At 45.6% G+C, this 16,840-nt stretch overlaps 1 protein-coding gene across 1 annotated transcript in view; it reads left to right on the forward strand.

Moving 5' to 3' along the window:
• POLH (DNA polymerase eta) overlaps positions 1-16,840 on the forward strand; it is a 71,966-nt gene that overhangs the window by 30,124 nt on the left and 25,002 nt on the right. Inside the window, exons 6-9 of the mRNA XM_033936611.1 lie at positions 799-902; positions 8,722-8,841; positions 8,999-9,122; positions 12,725-12,790. Of these exons, the coding sequence (XP_033792502.1) occupies positions 799-902; positions 8,722-8,841; positions 8,999-9,122; positions 12,725-12,790 (414 nt within the window). The remainder of the gene's footprint in view (positions 1-798; positions 903-8,721; positions 8,842-8,998; positions 9,123-12,724; positions 12,791-16,840) is intronic.

Here is a 16,840-nt window from a genome sequence, read left to right on the forward strand (position 1 = left end):
CCTACTTCCTCTGGTTTTGCTAAGGTAATATCAGAGCTGTGGGCTAGTCATTAGGCTACCAGAGTTGTCATTGGGCCTGCCTTGGTGGGGGTGTCAGGGTCGTGGTCTTGTTCATGTTCTGGGTCAGCCTGGGGAGAGGATCCAACTAGAATACCAGGGCTAGGGCTTTTGAGAAGCTAGCTAAGGGCAGGTGGTTGGGTTAGTTAGAGAGAAGGGGTGTCACTAGGTGCCCTTGGTTCTCCAACCCTTCTAATGTTGCCTTGAACCTTCCATTTTTTTTGTTGTTGTTGATGCTAAATGCACCGGACAGCAATTTTTTATTTTTTTTTTTAGCATGCCACAGGATATTTAATGACCTAATTTAAATACAGTCTGTGCTAATGAAATCATTGGAACACTGGGTGGCACACTAACAGTGGTGCTAATCGCCTTTAGCACCGGTATTAGGCTTTGAGCATCAGGGCACCAGTGATGACAAATTTGATCACACTTTGATCATGATTGCCTAGTGCCTCCACTATCATTATCTCTTTCATCAGGCTGTGTGCATCAATAAGGACTAGATCTAAAGTAGTTTCCCTTTCAGTCAGTTCCTAGATTACCTGCTCCATTAAACAGTAATTAATGGTATCTAGAAACTTTAGCATGTTCTTATGAGACATTTATCCAGTCAATGATGAAGTCATTGATTATCTTTTATTGTTTGTATTTTCCAGCTGAATGGGATAGTCTGGGGTATATTGGCAAATGTTTTTAATATGTGTGTACTTTGTTCTCTTCTGCTGGTTACAATTCCAGATGCTGGCAAAGTTAGCTTGTGGGTTAAACAAGCCCAATCGTCAAACAGTGATACCTCAAGGATCAGTGCCAGAACTTTTCAGCCGACTTCCTATCTGTAAAATGTAAGATCTGCCTTCCAAGAATTATGCATCCAGCATTCCTTCTCAACTTCATTTTTCCCTTATTTCTCTTATATGAATAACTGTCTCTGAAGGTAGTGTTTTCTATTAATATCCATGTAATTGCAGTTCTCTAAGGACAAGCAAGCACAGTATTCTCACATGTTGGTGATGTCATTAATGGAAACTGGTAAGGACACTGTCACTTTAAATCTATAGGCAATGTCCATACCACACACATGCCAATGCCTTCCTGCCCAATGTCAGCTCGCAGGGCCATCCATTCTTAGTTTTCCACAGAGCTTAAACAGGATCTCTATTATCCTGTTTAAACTGATGCTCCAAATTTAATAATCCAAAACCATCTCAATGTCCTTGATGATCCTTTAATTTTCTTTTAAACTTTTTTTTACTTTTTTTAGGCTTCATACTAGCCATTAGGTGCCATGCATTTCTATGGTCAGCAAACAAACTTAAGGAAATGGCATCCTCATTAGCCCCATTATATATTTTTTCACATTTTTCTTATTTAAAGTGCTCAGTGCTATTTTTCTTTAGTGTCTCATATAACTTAATTCTTAAAATTATTATAACTTAATTGACTTATCTTAAGTCAGTCTTGTCTCGTACTATTATCGGGAAGGGACCTGTCATTCCGACATGGTTCGCCTTTGGCTGTTTCAAGGAAAGTCCCCTAAAAACATGAAAAAGTAATTAGACTCCAGCATTTGGTTTTAAATGCAAGTTTTAAATGTCTTATCCCAGGACAAGCAGGCATGATATTCTCACACATGGGTGACGTCATCTACGGAGCCCCAGCGCGGACAGCTTTTCAAGCAAACTTGCTAGAAGTTTCAAGTTTGCACACTGCACCACGCATGTGCTAGCCTTCTTGCCCACTAGAGGGCGCATCTCCACCTCGTGGTCCTCAGTTCAATTTCATCCGCGGAGCCAGAAGCCCTGTGGATTATTGTGCTCGTATTTGCCTTCTGTCGCCGCGGCTGTGTGCGGAATTTCGACGCGGTCGCTGCGTTATCTGTGTTTTCTTTCTTTGTTTTCTTCTTTTTTCAAAAAAAAAAAAAAATTGTTTTCATCCGTTCGCTCCGGGGGCTCCCGGTAGCCGTGGCCGAGGAACCTCGTTTGTTCCCGGCCTTGTTTTGGGCCCATGTCCCGGCCCGTAACGGGATTTAAGAAGTGTGGTAGGTGTGATAGGCTTTTGTCGATCACTGACCCTCACAGGTGCTGCCTAAGGTGCTTGGGGCCCCATCACCCGACAGCATCGTGCCCTAAGTGTGCCACCTTCCAGAAACGGGCCCTTACACGTCGCAAGGCCCGTATGGCGGATCTCTTTGCCGTCGAGACCCCGACGGGGAAGGCCTCGAGCTCGGCCTCGGCTTCGGCCCCGGCCTCGACCTCGGCCTCGACCTCGGCATCGGATCCCTCGGCTACCTCGAAGCCGGTTGCCTCGCAGAAGCAAGCCCCGGGTAAGTCTCCGCTTCTTTCCTCAGTTTCAGGATCGACCAGGAAGCCATCCTCGGGCTCTTCGTCGGCGGGACCGTCGACCTCTGCCCAGTCCAAGGTGTCTAAGGGGTTAGCCCCGAGGGAATACTCGAGACCGAGGTCGCCCTCTGCGGAGCGCCCCCAGGTGTTGCCTCCGGGTCTCAAGATCCCGGCATTCCAGGAATTGCTTCGAGCTTTAATTTCCTCGGAGCTCTCCGGGGCCATTGAGACCCTGCAGCAGGCTTCGGCCTCGACGCCTTCGGTCTCCGCGGCCCCGCAGTTGGCGACCTCGGCCTCGGGCACCGGCCTTTCAGCGGCCGAAGCTCCCTCGGCCTCGACCTCGACGCTTCCCTCGGACCCGACCTCGGTGAGACAGCCTGAGGTCAGTGTGCGGTCCCGAGACAAGCAGCGCCGGGTACGCCGGATTTCCTCGTCCTCGTCCCCGAGGTCTTCCCGGGGTTCCTCGCCCTCGAGCAAGCCTCGGGCGAAGCACCGCCTCAAAAAGGCCAAGCGGTCTCGGGCCTCGCCTCGGAGGAGTCATCGCTCGACGACGCCCGAGGGCGGGGCTTTGCGGGTCGAGGAACTCCGCCTCGACAACCCCGATCTCTTGCGGTCCCCGATCCGGGAGAGTTCCCGTGCCTCCTCGCCGGGGCGGAAGGGATGGGCCTCCATACCCCGTACTCCGGGGGGTTCCCCCAAGGGGTCTCTTCGGCGGGCTGTGTCCCCAACCCCTTCGAGGTCACGGGATCGTGCCTCGTGGGGTTCGGGATCCGGTGTGGAGATGGGGTATTCTCGCCAGGCCTCTCCTTTCGGCTCCGTTGAGAAGTCTCGGTCACCCTCTCCGCCCGCACGGACATCTTCTTTTTCAAAATTTGTCCATGACATGGCGAAGGCTCTGGGGGTGGACCTGTTGGCGGGGTCACACTATACAAAAGAATTTTTGGAGGAGCAGGATTCTCCTGCCCCTCCGCGGGAATCCCCCCGCCTGCCGCTGAACAAGGTCCTCCTTCAGACCTTGCTGCGGAACCTTGAGACCCCTCTTACAGTTGCGGTAGTGCCCACCAAGATGGAATCCAAATACCGGACACTTCCCCCTAAAGGGTTTGACAAGGGGCAGCTCTCCCATCAGTCGCTCCTGGTGGAGTCGGCTCTTAAGCGTTCGCAGCCTTCTAGGGTCTCTGCTGCGGTCCCCCCTGGGAGAGAGGGTCGGACCTTCGATAAATTCGGCCGTCGTCTATATGCTAATTCCCAGATGGCCACGAGGGTCCTCAACTATGCTTTCGCCTATTCTTCCTACCTCAGATCAATGGTGAAGGATCTGCCAGACTTTCAGGGGGTGATCCCGGATTCGCACAGGGATAGGTTTGCCACTTTTATGTCAAACCTGTCCCAACTACGCTTCTATCTGTTTCATGCGGTATACGACGCATTTGAGCTTGCCTCGAGGGTATCGGCATGTGCGGTAGCCATGCGCCGGTTGGCGTGGCTGCGGACCCTCGAGATGGACCCCAACCTGCAGGAGCGATTGGCCAATCTACCCTGCGTCGGGTCGGAGTTATTCGACGACTCCTTAGAGGCGGCTACCAAGCGGCTTTCTGACCAAGAGCGTTCTCTAGCGTCTCTGGTTCGCCCGAAGCCTAAGCCGTCGCCTCAGAGGCCATTTAGACAGCCACCTAGGCGGTATCCTCAAAAATCGACACCGGCCTTTTCGAGACCTCCACCCCGACGTCCAACCCAACAGGGTAGGGGGGGGCCCTCCAAGCCCGCTGCGCAGGGGGCATCCAAGCCAGCGCCGTCCTTTTGACGGGATGAGCGGCTGGGGGCTGGCCCCCGCCGCGATGTCGCCCAACCCCCTCCCCATCGGGGGTCGGCTCACGGCTTTTGCCAGGGCTTGGTCAGAGATTACGTCAGACGCATGGGTGCTCCGGACCGTCTCAGAGGGCTATTCGTTCAACTTCTCCAGGCAGCCTCCCGGGGCGTGTCCGTCCAATCGGAGCCAGTTGGCCCTTCTCCGGGAAGAAGCCGGGGCCTTGTTGAGCCTCCGGGCGGTCGAATTGGTGCCTCTCGATCAGCAGGGCCGGGGATTTTATTCCCGTTACTTTTTGGTCCCAAAGAAGACCGGGGACTTGCGCCCCATTTTGGACCTCCGGAAGCTCAACAAGTTCCTGGTCAGGGAGAAGTTCCGTATGTTATCGCTTCCGATTCTGTATCCTCTATTGGACGAGGGGGACTGGATGTGCTCCCTAGATTTAAAGGAAGCGTACACCCATGTTCCGGTGCATCCCGACTTTCGGAAGTTTTTAAGATTTCAGGTCGGGGAGTTGCACCTGCAGTACCGTGTACTACCCTTCGGTCTGGCTTCGTCCCCTCGGGTGTTCACGAAATGTATGGTGGTGGTCGCGGCTGCTCTGCGCTCCCGGGGGTTACAGGTCTTTCCCTATCTGGACGATTGGCTGATCAAGGCCCCGACAAGGGAAGGAGTTATTTCAGCGACCCAACAGACTATCACGCTTCTTCAGGGTCTAGGGTTCGAGGTGAACTTTCCCAAGTCTCACTTGTGCCCGACTCAATCCCTCCAGTTTATAGGAGCCGTGCTGGACACTGTTCTCCTCCGGGCCTTCCTCCCTTCTCCACGTCTGGAGGCACTGCTTCGCTTGGGCCGGCAGGTTTCGCAACTGCATGTAGTGTTGGCTCAACGTATGATGGTGCTTTTGGGGCATATGGCATCGACGGTCCAAGTGACCCCATTTGCCCGGTTGCATCTGAGGATACCTCAGTGGACTTTGGCCTCGCAATGGCGTCAGGACCGCGACCCAGTAGCTCGACGCTTGACAGTGACTCCGTCTTTCAGACGCTCGCTCCGTTGGTGGACCAACTCTACCAATCTGTCCGGGGGTTTGCTCTTTCGCGTCCCACCGCATCGCAAAGTCCTGACGACGGACTCTTCGGAGTATGCGTGGGGGGCTCATCTAGACGGTCTTCGAACGCAGGGCCTATGGTCGGCTGCGGACCGTCGGTGTCACATCAACGTGTTGGAGCTTCGTGCCATTTATCTGGCTGCTCGGGCCTTCGGTCACCTCCTGCGCGATCAAGTGGTACTCGTTCGGACAGACAACCAGGTGGCCATGTATTACGTAAACAAACAAGGGGGGACGGGCTCTTGGCCTCTGTGCCAGGAAGCCCTGCGCCTTTGGACTTGGGCCGTCTCTCAGAACATCTTCTTGCGGGCGGTTTACATTCAGGGGGAGCTGAATTGTCTGGCAGACAAACTCAGTCGTCTTCTCCAGCCGCACGAGTGGTCGCTGAACTCCCGGGTTCTGCGCGAAGTCTTCGACCGCTGGGGGACTCCTCAGGTGGATCTGTTTGCTTCACCCGAGACTCACAAACTACCCCTCTACTGTTCTCGGGTGTACTCCCGGGACCGTCTCGAGGCCGATGCATTTCTTCTCGACTGGGAGGGGAGGTTCCTTTATGCGTTCCCTCCCTTTCCTCTGATTTTGAGAACGCTAGTTCATCTAAAATCGACCAGAGCTACTATGATTCTCATTGCGCCTCGTTGGCCAAGACAGCACTGGTTCTCCCTGCTTCTTCAACTCAGTGTCAGGGAGCCTCTGCTTCTGCCTGTCTTTCCCTCTCTGCTGTCTCAGAGTCGGGGTTCGCTGTTACATCCCAATCTTCGGTCTTTACATCTGACGGCTTGGTTCCTTTCCCCTTGACTTCGGTTCCTGTTTCTCAGTCAGTACGGGAAATTTTGGAGGCCTCTCGGAAGGTCTCGACTAGGCTTTGTTATTCCCAGAAGTGGACCAGATTTTCATCCTGGTGCTTCTCGAACCGCCTGGACCCGAGTTCGGTTCCTGTGTCTTCGGTGCTGGAATATCTGTTGCATCTGTCGAATTCTGGTCTGAAGACGACTTCAATTCGAGTGCATCTTAGTGCCATTGCTGCATTCCATCAACATCTCGAGGGTCGTTCCCTCTCTCTGCATCCTCTGGTTTCTCGTTTCATGAGGGGTCTTGTGAATGTCCATCCTCCTCTCAAACCTCCTCCTGTGGTGTGGGATCTTAATGTGGTCTTAGCTCAACTGATGAAACCTCCTTTTGAGCCTATCGACAAATCTCTTCTTAAGTTTCTCACTTGGAAAGTGGTCTTTTTGATTGCGCTCACGTCCGCTCGTCGGATTAGCGAGCTACAGGCTTTGGTTGCGGATCCTCCTTTCACTGTGTTTCATCATGAGAAGGTGGTTCTTCGCACCCATCCCAAATTTTTGCCTAAGGTTGTGTCTGATTTCCACCTCAATCAGTCCATTGTTCTTCCGGTATTTTTCCCGAAGCCCCATTCTCATCCTGGTGAGGCGGCGCTTCACACGCTTGACTGTAAGAGGGCGTTGGCTTTTTATCTCCAACGTACTAAGTCTCATCGGACGGTTCCTCAATTGTTTTTGTCCTTTGATCCTAATCGGGTAGGACATCCGGTTTCCAAGCGTACCTTGTCCAACTGGTTAGCTGCTTGTATCTCTTTTTGCTACGCTCAGGCTGGTCTCCCGCTCTCGGGTCGAGTCACGGGGCATAAGGTCCGGGCGATGGCAGCTTCGGTTGCTTTCCTCCGTTCTACTCCTATGGAGGACATATGTAAAGCTGCCACCTGGTCTTCGGTTCATACGTTCACCTCCCACTACTGTCTGGACTCCTTGTCCAGGAGTGACGGCCGGTTTGGCCAGTCGGTGTTACGTAACCTGTTTTCCTAAATTGCCATCCTCCCACCTGCCCTCTTTCTGGTTGGCTTGGAGGTCACCCATGTGTGAGAATATCATGCCTGCTTGTCCTGGGATAAAGCACAGTTACTTACCGTAACAGGTGTTATCCAGGGACAGCAGGCATATATTCTCACAACCCGCCCACCTCCCCGGGGATGGCTTTCTTTGCTTGATATGGAACTGAGGACCACGAGGTGGAGATGCGCCCTCTAGTGGGCAAGAAGGCTAGCACATGCGTGGTGCAGTGTGCAAACTTGAAACTTCTAGCAAGTTTGCTTGAAAAGCTGTCCGCGCTGGGGCTCCGTAGATGACGTCACCCATGTGTGAGAATATATGCCTGCTGTCCCTGGATAACACCTGTTACGGTAAGTAACTGTGCTTTTTAAGAAGCAACCAAGTTTAAAAACATATAAATAAACCCTTACCCCTTTTCAAACTTGTTCGCACCATCCCGATCTGTATAATGCTTATTGAGATAAGATGGCCGTGGCTTTTTTGTTACCTTTTAAATACCTCCTCCCCACTGACATGGCACCTAATGGCTAGTCTGAGGCCTAAAAAAAGTTTAAAAGAAAATTAAAGGAACATCAAGGACATTGAGATGGTTTTGGATTAGTTATGTTTTCAATGTCTTACATTTGACTGCAGGAGATACTATCCAAATTTAATAATTGCATAAATATGATTATATATTTCCAATCAAAAATGTTTATTAAAGTCATTTAATGACAAAAATAATCTTGCATCAAAAAGGCTCACAAAAGTTTATTTGCGCAATGGAGACGTCTCAACAGAAATGTAACAATTTTTTTGGAGAGAGATCCCCCTTTGCCTCAATAATGATTCAGCTATATACATAAAATAATTGTGACATCATTTTACTTCATGTGATTGGTTTGGTCCTCCTAAAGAATTTCATGCATTGCAAGTAAGTGTGGCCATCACAAAGACATTCCTAATTTTACAATTAATTCCTAATTCTTTACAATTTAATTCTTTATTAAAGAAATTAAAGAAAACAAGCTCTAAAGTATATTTTCTTAAAGTATTACAAAAATATTCCTGTAGAAAGGACTGAAAATGTTCCTCTTCTGATCGCAATACCTTAAAAATCAAACTGCTTTTCTGCCTGCAATCTGCTGCATACTTAAGATTCTTACCTGTAGCAGGTGTTACTGAACTGTGGTGCTGCAAACTGACATCAGGTGGGAAGGCACCGGCACGCATGTGGTATGGGCACTGCCTAAAGATTTAAAGTGACAATGCACTTGGCAGTGTCTGTATTGGGTTCCTTGGATGAAGTCACCCACATGTGAGAATATATACTTGCTGTCCTTAGAGAACACCTTTGCTATATACACCATATATTCATGCAGGTATTTATAGCTGTTATCACTATTTGCTTGCTATGCATTTCTCATAAACCCACAGATTTCTTCAGGTATGTCTCAAAGTAACACTGAAATAGTCCCATAATGAGCTTCTGAGCTGTTTCTAGCAGCTGTATTCTCCTAGTATTGATTCTTTCCACAGATCTAACCAATTTTTTCTGCTACTTCTCTCCTGCAGCCGGCACCTGGGTGGAAAGCTGGGTGCCTCTGTCAGCCAGAGCTTAGGTGTGGAGCATGTGGGTCAGCTGACTCAGTTCAGTGAATCTCAGCTGCAGAATTATTTTGGGGAAAAGACAGGGTGAGTAGCATGTTTCTTGGTACCTTTCTTTTTATTTGTATCATGCATAGTGTCTCATCTGTTCCCACATTCTTCTAGCCTGTGGAAAGGTAACTGCCCTCAACAAGTGAGTATACTTCCTGCATTTCTGCAAATGCTAATGTCTTTTCTTTCTCAGATTGTGGCTTTATGACCTCTGTAGAGGGACTGAACATGACCCAGTGAAACCCCGACAATTAATCAAATCCATTGGCTGCAGTAAGAACTTCCCCGGAAAAACAGCTTTATCCACTCGAGAGCAGGTAAGAGAGGATTACCTAAAGTTCTGTCATGGTTCCAATCTTACTTCTAAGAGTGGCCTTCTAGGGTTACTTTCAATAACTCATCTTCAAAAACTTCCATCAACAACTATGGTATTTCTCAGGGCTCTATACTATATCCTCTCTTATTTAACATCTTCATAGCTCTGTTATTAACTCTAAAGTCAATCCATTGGGTTTTCTGTTTTTGCTTACGCCGACGACCTTCAGCTTCTTCGTCCAGTCAACTCTAACACAGACAAGGAGATTTGTAACATTAACCAAAAACTAAAAAAAATAAATCAATGGCTCCAGAAGAATGTTATCCTTGAACATCGCAAAAATGAAATCCATATTCTTCCCCTGGAAAGATGGACTCAAGCCTCCTTCCTCCATCTGTATTGAAAATACTCCTATTCAAATGGTTGATAAGATAAAATTTTTAGGCATCATACTTGATCATAAACTCAATTATCATGATCAAATTAATTTAGTTGTCAAAAGTTGCTTCTATAGTTGCTTCTATAGGCTGCGTTGCTTCTATAGGCTCTAATTAACTTTCTTGACGCCACATTCTTAAACGCCCTAATACATTCCCTGGTAATATCCAAATTGGATTATTGCAATTCATTCTACAAGGGAATTGCACAAAAGGAAATTCTGTATCGCTCTCTAGACCAGTACAGTTCTTTACTGATGGGTTATATCTCACTATGACCAGCAGGTGGAGACTGAGACCAAAACTCTCACTATGACCAGCAGGTGGAGAGAATCTCATCCTGCGCACTATAGCCAGAACTCCATATGAGCCATTGGAGGAGGCATCAAGAATTGATGTCACTGTGAAAGCAGCATTTTTGGTGGCTATCATATCTGCATGATGACTATCCTGCAGGTAACCTTTCTTCAGAATATCAGATACGGGAATTATACTGCATACAATTCACTCCTTGCCAAGGTAATGTCCAGCTTTCATGTCAACCAGGAAGTTCAGTTGTCAGTGTGTACGCCTTCGGGATCCAAGAAGACTGACAGGATCATGAAGTTGCTAGACATACACAGTGTTGCTGCATTGCCCAGAAGTGACTAATAAATTTAATCTGTCAGATCATTTCTTTGTGTTAGTGGGCACTAGCTGCCAGGGACAGCCAGCTTCAAGTTTCCAAGTTTATCAAAATTTGATATACCACTTATAATAGCTGTCTAAGCGGTGTACAAAGTTACAGTATAAAAAGTTCTAAAAATTGTGAGGGATAGAACAAGGGCATAAAATATAACACAACATACTGGAACAAATGGAGGGGAGGCCTAAACTACAATTGAAATAGGACAGAAGAATAGAAATAGAAGGTACATTAGGAAGGGGTAGCTATACTTTCCTTTGATGGAATCGGGAGGAGTAGGGATGTCAAAGGTCCTTAAATAAGGTTTTTAAGTTTACTTTAGATTTGTCTCTTCCCGTAAATATAGTGGGAGTGAGTTCCAAAGGGTAGGGGCGGTAACTGAGAATATTAGTTTCCGAGTGGTATTGTAGAAAATATGTCAAAGAAAGGGACATGTAGGAGAAATTGGTTACTGGAGCGCAGTGTTCTTGAAGAGCAGTAGCAGTACTGTAGTCTGTCAATGAATCTTAGGGTGTGTGAGATTTGTTTTGAATGTAAGCAGTAGGATTTTATAGGTGATTCCGTGGTGAATTAATAACCAGTGTGATTTTATTAGTAGGGGTGTGACATGATCAAACTTTTTAGCTTTATGTATTAGTTTGACTGCAGTATTTTCGATAATCTGGAGTCTTCTGAGTTCTTTCTGAGTAAATCTGAGGTATAATGAATTACAGTAGTTAAGTTGTGATATAACTAATGAGTGCAGAAGAATATTAAGTGATGAAGGCAACCATTTCCAGATGGATTAGAAAGACCATTTCATCGGCTTGTATCGGGACTTTCCTGAAGACCAACTCCCACTAGGAGCGTAACTTCCTCCTGAACGGAGTCAAAAGCAGTGTCGACAGAAGAGATTTGTAGAGCAGCTACTTAGTCATCTCTCCATACTTCTACAAATTTTTACAGGGTGGATACAGGATACCACTTTCAGAGCTTCAGTGCTGTCAGTACACTCATCTGTCCCACCCTAGATTCCAGGGACTCTTTGATACGTCCCACTGGTTCAAGACTGATGTTCCTATTGAACTAGAAGGGAAGACTATATATCTACCTTGTTAATCTTCTTTCTAGGAGATAGGAATGTCAGTCTTGAAGCCCACCCTGTCAGATGATTCTTAACTTGCCATTGGGTCTCAAGACATGTCTGTAGTTCCAGACAGTTTGGTTCTTCCCTTGGCCTCTTACAGGAGCTGAGATAAAAAGCTCACCTAAACTAAACTAAACTAAACTAAGCCTTAAGTTTATATACCGCATCATCTCCACGGAAGTGGAGCTCGACACGGTTTACAAAGTTTAAAAATATAGGAAAAGAGAGGAGAAAGCTTTACAAGAGCATATGAATAGAGGAGGATGTGGACAGGGGTATCTTATAGAACAATTCTATCAAAAAATGCAGGAGAATGGGTTCAATTCAGTCACACAATATATGTACCAACTCTGTGTCTTTAAATTCTTATGTAGTCAAAAAAATTTTATCAAGTATCTTAGGCTTAAGTACTCTATATAAAGAGGAATGAGCCTCAGATCCTTGTCTTCAGTCAGACGAAATCTTGCTGAAAGACTAGAAAGGGTAAATACCTCATTGGCTTGTAAGAAACCTCCTTGTGAGCGTTATCCTATAGAACCCCATGCCTTTTAGTGCAGGGTGCACTCAAGTAGGTGGCCTGTGTTCCACCTCGTTCCACGCAAAAATTAAAACTATCCTACCCCTCCTTAAAAGGCATCTCCCTTGTTGGTAAACTTGGCTCTTCCCTCCCTTTCAGAATCGCTCAGCTCTGGAACAGTCTCCCTTCCCCTCTCCGCAATTTGAGCCCACTTCTACCTTTCCCTAATCATCTGAAGACCTGGCTCTTCTCCAAAACGTAACCCCGTCCCGTTCCTGTCTCTCTTACACCTAACCTCTCTCCTCTCTTACTTATATAATTCCACTGGAGTTCCGTTCCTCCCTAACCATGTAAACCGTGTCGAGCTCCATCTGCGGAGATGATGCGGTATATAAATCCAAGATTTAGTTTAGTTTAGTTTAGTTATAAAGTGTTCATCATTGTTATCCGTTGTGTTATGCAACACAGACTTGTTTCTCGGGGAGAGTCCCCGTACCCCTCCCTTTGGTGTGGGGGTTTTTCTCCAGGGCTGACCATCTGCTTTGATATGAACTGAGGAGTACAGAACAGCCCAGAGAGAAGGGAGGCAGAGCGTAAAAATACAAATGATGCTCTTTACACGCACCACATGGGTGAAGGTTTATAAACCCACTGGTTCAAGACTGACATTGCTATCTCCTAGAAAGAAGATTTACAAGGTAGGTACTTAATCTTCCCTTCTAGTTGGAATTGGTTTTTCTAGGTGCCATATCTAGAAATGGCCCCTAGTGTGTTACAGATATAGTACTGACTGCTGCAGAGGGCATTGGGGTTTAATGGCTTTGTTTCTGTGTTACAGGTGCAGTACTGGTTGTTGCAACTGGCACTAGAACTGCAGGAAAGACTGATGAAGGATCGAGAAACCGTAAGCATGGGCTTTATCTTTCATAAGGGGGGGTCCCATTATTCTTCCATGAAAAGCTTCTTATCAAGGGCTGCTTCAGGGTCAAATAGCACTGCAATTAAGAGCCCCTTTGTGGGGAGCTCCTGGGGCCCTTTCACACATAGCCACCTCAGAAGATCATGTGCAGAGTGTTTCTTCTGGTGCATAACCTGTTTTTGGAAAGTTGTGCAATGTAGATATTTGCCACATATATGTTTACTTCCAAAGGAATTCCTTACAGAACGACTTGCAGTACTGAGGCAAAATCATGCTTGTTCTTGGCAGATAGACATGTCCAAGTGGGGAGTGGGATAGACTTCGTAAACCTGGATTAGACACTCTTTATTTATGCAGATCAACTTGAAATATAATATATATTCTGTATCGCTTGGAGACTTGTATAGTCCTTACGAATGCCTCACTACTACCAGCAGGTGGAGACTGAGATCAAACTTGTATATCAGTATAACATGCCCCTCTTGCTACCCCAGTTTTCCTTAGTCTCCGATAGCAGGTGGTAAGGCTTTTCAGCTCCCCTCTTAATTTAATCCAGAGGTAGGCAAACTCATTAGTCAAAAGAGCCAAAATCAGCAGTACAACGATTAAGATTTTTTTTGAGAGCCATACCCCGTACCCGCTTGCGCTACAACAGCTATGGCAGCCCGACTGACACCCTGCTCACCCGCACGTAGTGAAAATCGATTCGTGGCAGAGCCTAGAGAATGACATGGGGAAAAAATTTGTCTCCGTCCCCGTGAGCTCGGTCCCCATCCCACAAACAACATGATCCCATCCACACAAGCCTCAAATAGTTTTATACTGAACTTATTCAATTAAAGTATAAAAAGAAACAATATTCTGTACAATTGTCAATTTATAAATCAGCATCTTCTCCCCACTCTCTCTTCCCCATTTCCCTTCAGCATCCTCACACATAAAAACAAGCAAGCAATTTTATATCATTTTCATTATATTCATTCATAGAAATTAAAGTCTAATGCCAGTCACATAACAAATCATGATTTTACAAAAATAATTCCCTGCACAGTCAAGGCTGCAAGGATTACTAGATGTCTTTCAGCAGCTTCCCTCCCTCACTCCTTCCCCCTTACCTTCATGGCCAAGTCAAAATGATCTACCAACAATAAAATTTAAAAAAACACAAAGCACACTATATGCAGAGAAAATATTAATTATCATTTATATTCCGCGGTTTTCAAAGAGGTCAAGGCAGATGACTTTATGCAATGTCACCTCAGTAACAACTATACAAAAATAGACAAATATACCCCCTCCCTTTTTACTAACTTACTAGTGAAAAAATGCTTTTACACACTATGGAAACTAAGAACCATAAAAAAATACTTTGACCCTTCTTCATTCAGGTTGCTGGTTCAGGCACTGATCCTATCCCTCCTTGACTACTGCAACATCATCTACCTAGGCATCCCACAAAAAACAATAATAAAACTGAGACTAATACAAAACACCGCCGTACGCCTAATTTTTGGGCTAAGAAAAAACGATCACATCAGCCCCTACTACAAAAAACTACACTGGCTTCCAATAGAAGCGCGAATTCTATTCAAATTCGCTTGCACCTGTTTCAAACAAGCCTGGGGACTAGCACCTTCATACCTACAAACTCACTTCACCCTATACAACCCCACAAGAACGACCAGAAACAAAAACATCTTTGCATACCCAAAGATTACAGGCTGCAGATACAAATCCTTCTTGGACAGAACCTTCCAGTTCCAAGCGAACAGACAGCAAACCTGGCTGAAAAACCACATAAACGAACCAAACATGACTTATAATACTTTCCGCAAATCGATCAAAACCACCCTATTCGCTAAATTCATAGACTAAAACGGTCCCCTCCCCACTAAGACCCCTCTCATGGATGTTCTAAATCTTTCAGACACTCATTACCCTTAGATCTCCAATTAATATGTAAGTTACCATTTAGACTATTGTACTGCATCTAGTCTCTTTATTCGGTACTGTATTTAAACTTATTGTATGTTTTGAATTTGGACTCACTCTACTGTATTATATGTGAATTTATTGTATTGTATTAGTATTGTACTGTACTTGTTATTCGCTGAATGTCCAGCCTTCTTACAATGTAAACCGCCTAGAAGTCGCCTGACTATGGCGGTATAGAAAAATAAAGTTATTATTATTATTATTATTATTATTATTATTATTATTATTATTATTATTATTATTATTATTATTATTATTATTATTATTATTATTATTATTATTATTATTATTATTATTATTATTATTATTATTATTATTATTAAACCGCGATAACGGTTTTTAGTGCAGGGAGCTGTGCTGAATGCCCTACGCTGCTCTCGATGCTCATAGGCTCCTTGCGCTAAAAACTGCTATTAAAGTTTAGTAAAAGAAGGCCATAGTGCAAAATATAGACGGCAGATATAAATTCTCAAAACGGGCCCATTTTGATCACTAAATTGAAAATAAAATCATTTTTCCTACCTTTGTTTGGTAATTTCATCAGTCTCTGGTTGCACTTTATTCTTCTGACTGTGCATCCAATATTTCTTCCCTTCTTTCAGCCTCCTGTATGCTTCCTCTCCTCCAGACCTCATTCCCTCCCCCAAGTTTTTCTTTCCTTCACCCTGCCCCCTTCTTTCTTTCTCTCTCCATGCCCCCCTTTCTTTTTTTTTAAATTTCTTTATTCATTTTAAAATTTTCAACAAGTAATTCATTATTCAATCATATACACTATAATAATACTTATTAATCATACATTCACTGAAATCAAACTATAACTTCGCCCTCCCATCCTTCTTCCAATATAATCATGCCCCCTTTCTAACTTTGTAGAGGACTTTCCAGGCCAGCCCAGAACGTCCTCTCCGACGTTAGAATTGACGTCGGGTGGCGAGAGTTGGTCAGCCCCGCGGGGAAGGGAAGCAGGGAGAGCTGAGAACTCAGTGCTGACCTGTTACCCGATAGCGGTGGTGGCAGCCTATTCCCCAGCAGCAGTGCCAGCATGTTCCCCAATGGCGGTGGCTTGGGAGAGGGCAGGGAGAACGAGACGAGCCGCACCGCACTCAAGCGGCTAAAGAGCTGCATGCGGCTCGCGAGCCGCAGTTTGCCGACCACTGGTTTAATCTAATCTAATCTTCTGTTTCTTCGACGTACATATCTAAGCAGACTCAAGGCGACTTACAAAGAGAAGTAAGAGGGAACGGAAAGAGGCAGGGAGAGAAGGAGAGGAGACATGGGGGGGAACATTTGGGCAGGGGAAGAACAGAGAATTCAAGTGTCAAAGAGGTAAGTTTTCAGTTTTTTCAGGAATGTGGTATAGTTGGGTTCCATTCTGATCGTTTCAGTGAGGTCATTCCAGGTTTTCACCCCTAGGAAGGTAAGCATGGAATGAAAAATTTGTTTGTATTGGAGATTCTTTGTTGAAGGAAGGTTTAGTAGGATCCTGTTAAAGGTTCTGTGGGAGGTAGACCATGCCTTTGAGAAGAGTTGAATGAGTGGAGCTGCTGAGTTTCCATGTATTGTTTGGTATATGATGCATGAAGTTTAAAATTTTATTCGTGATGGAATGGATAAAGAGTGTAGTTAGATGAAGGCTTATATCGAGTCATATTTTTTCAGGTTTAAAATTTTTATTTTTTTAATTTCTTTATTCATTTTTTTTTTAATTTCTTTATTCATTTTTTTTTTTTTTTTTTTTTTTTTTTTTTAATTTTAAATTTTCTTTTATTAAGAAAAGAAGAATACAAAGAAGTAAACCACAATCTGAATACAAAAAACCAGGAACAAATCAAAACACCAGACTAGAGGGTCTACCGCGTGGTTTCTGCGCGGAGACAAAAGATACTCAGCAAAAGCCAAGAATAACCCCGCCCCCAATCCAACCCCTCACCCCCCAAGCACTCCAGTGTCAGAAATTCAGAAGGGCACTTCTGGCACCCGGAGACAAATTGTCTCAGACCGGAGCCCAAACCGCTCGGAATTTCCTCCATTGACCAGGGC

Source organism: Geotrypetes seraphini, chromosome 3 (genome assembly GCF_902459505.1).
Source record: "Geotrypetes seraphini chromosome 3, aGeoSer1.1, whole genome shotgun sequence".
NCBI lineage: Eukaryota > Metazoa > Chordata > Amphibia > Gymnophiona > Dermophiidae > Geotrypetes > Geotrypetes seraphini.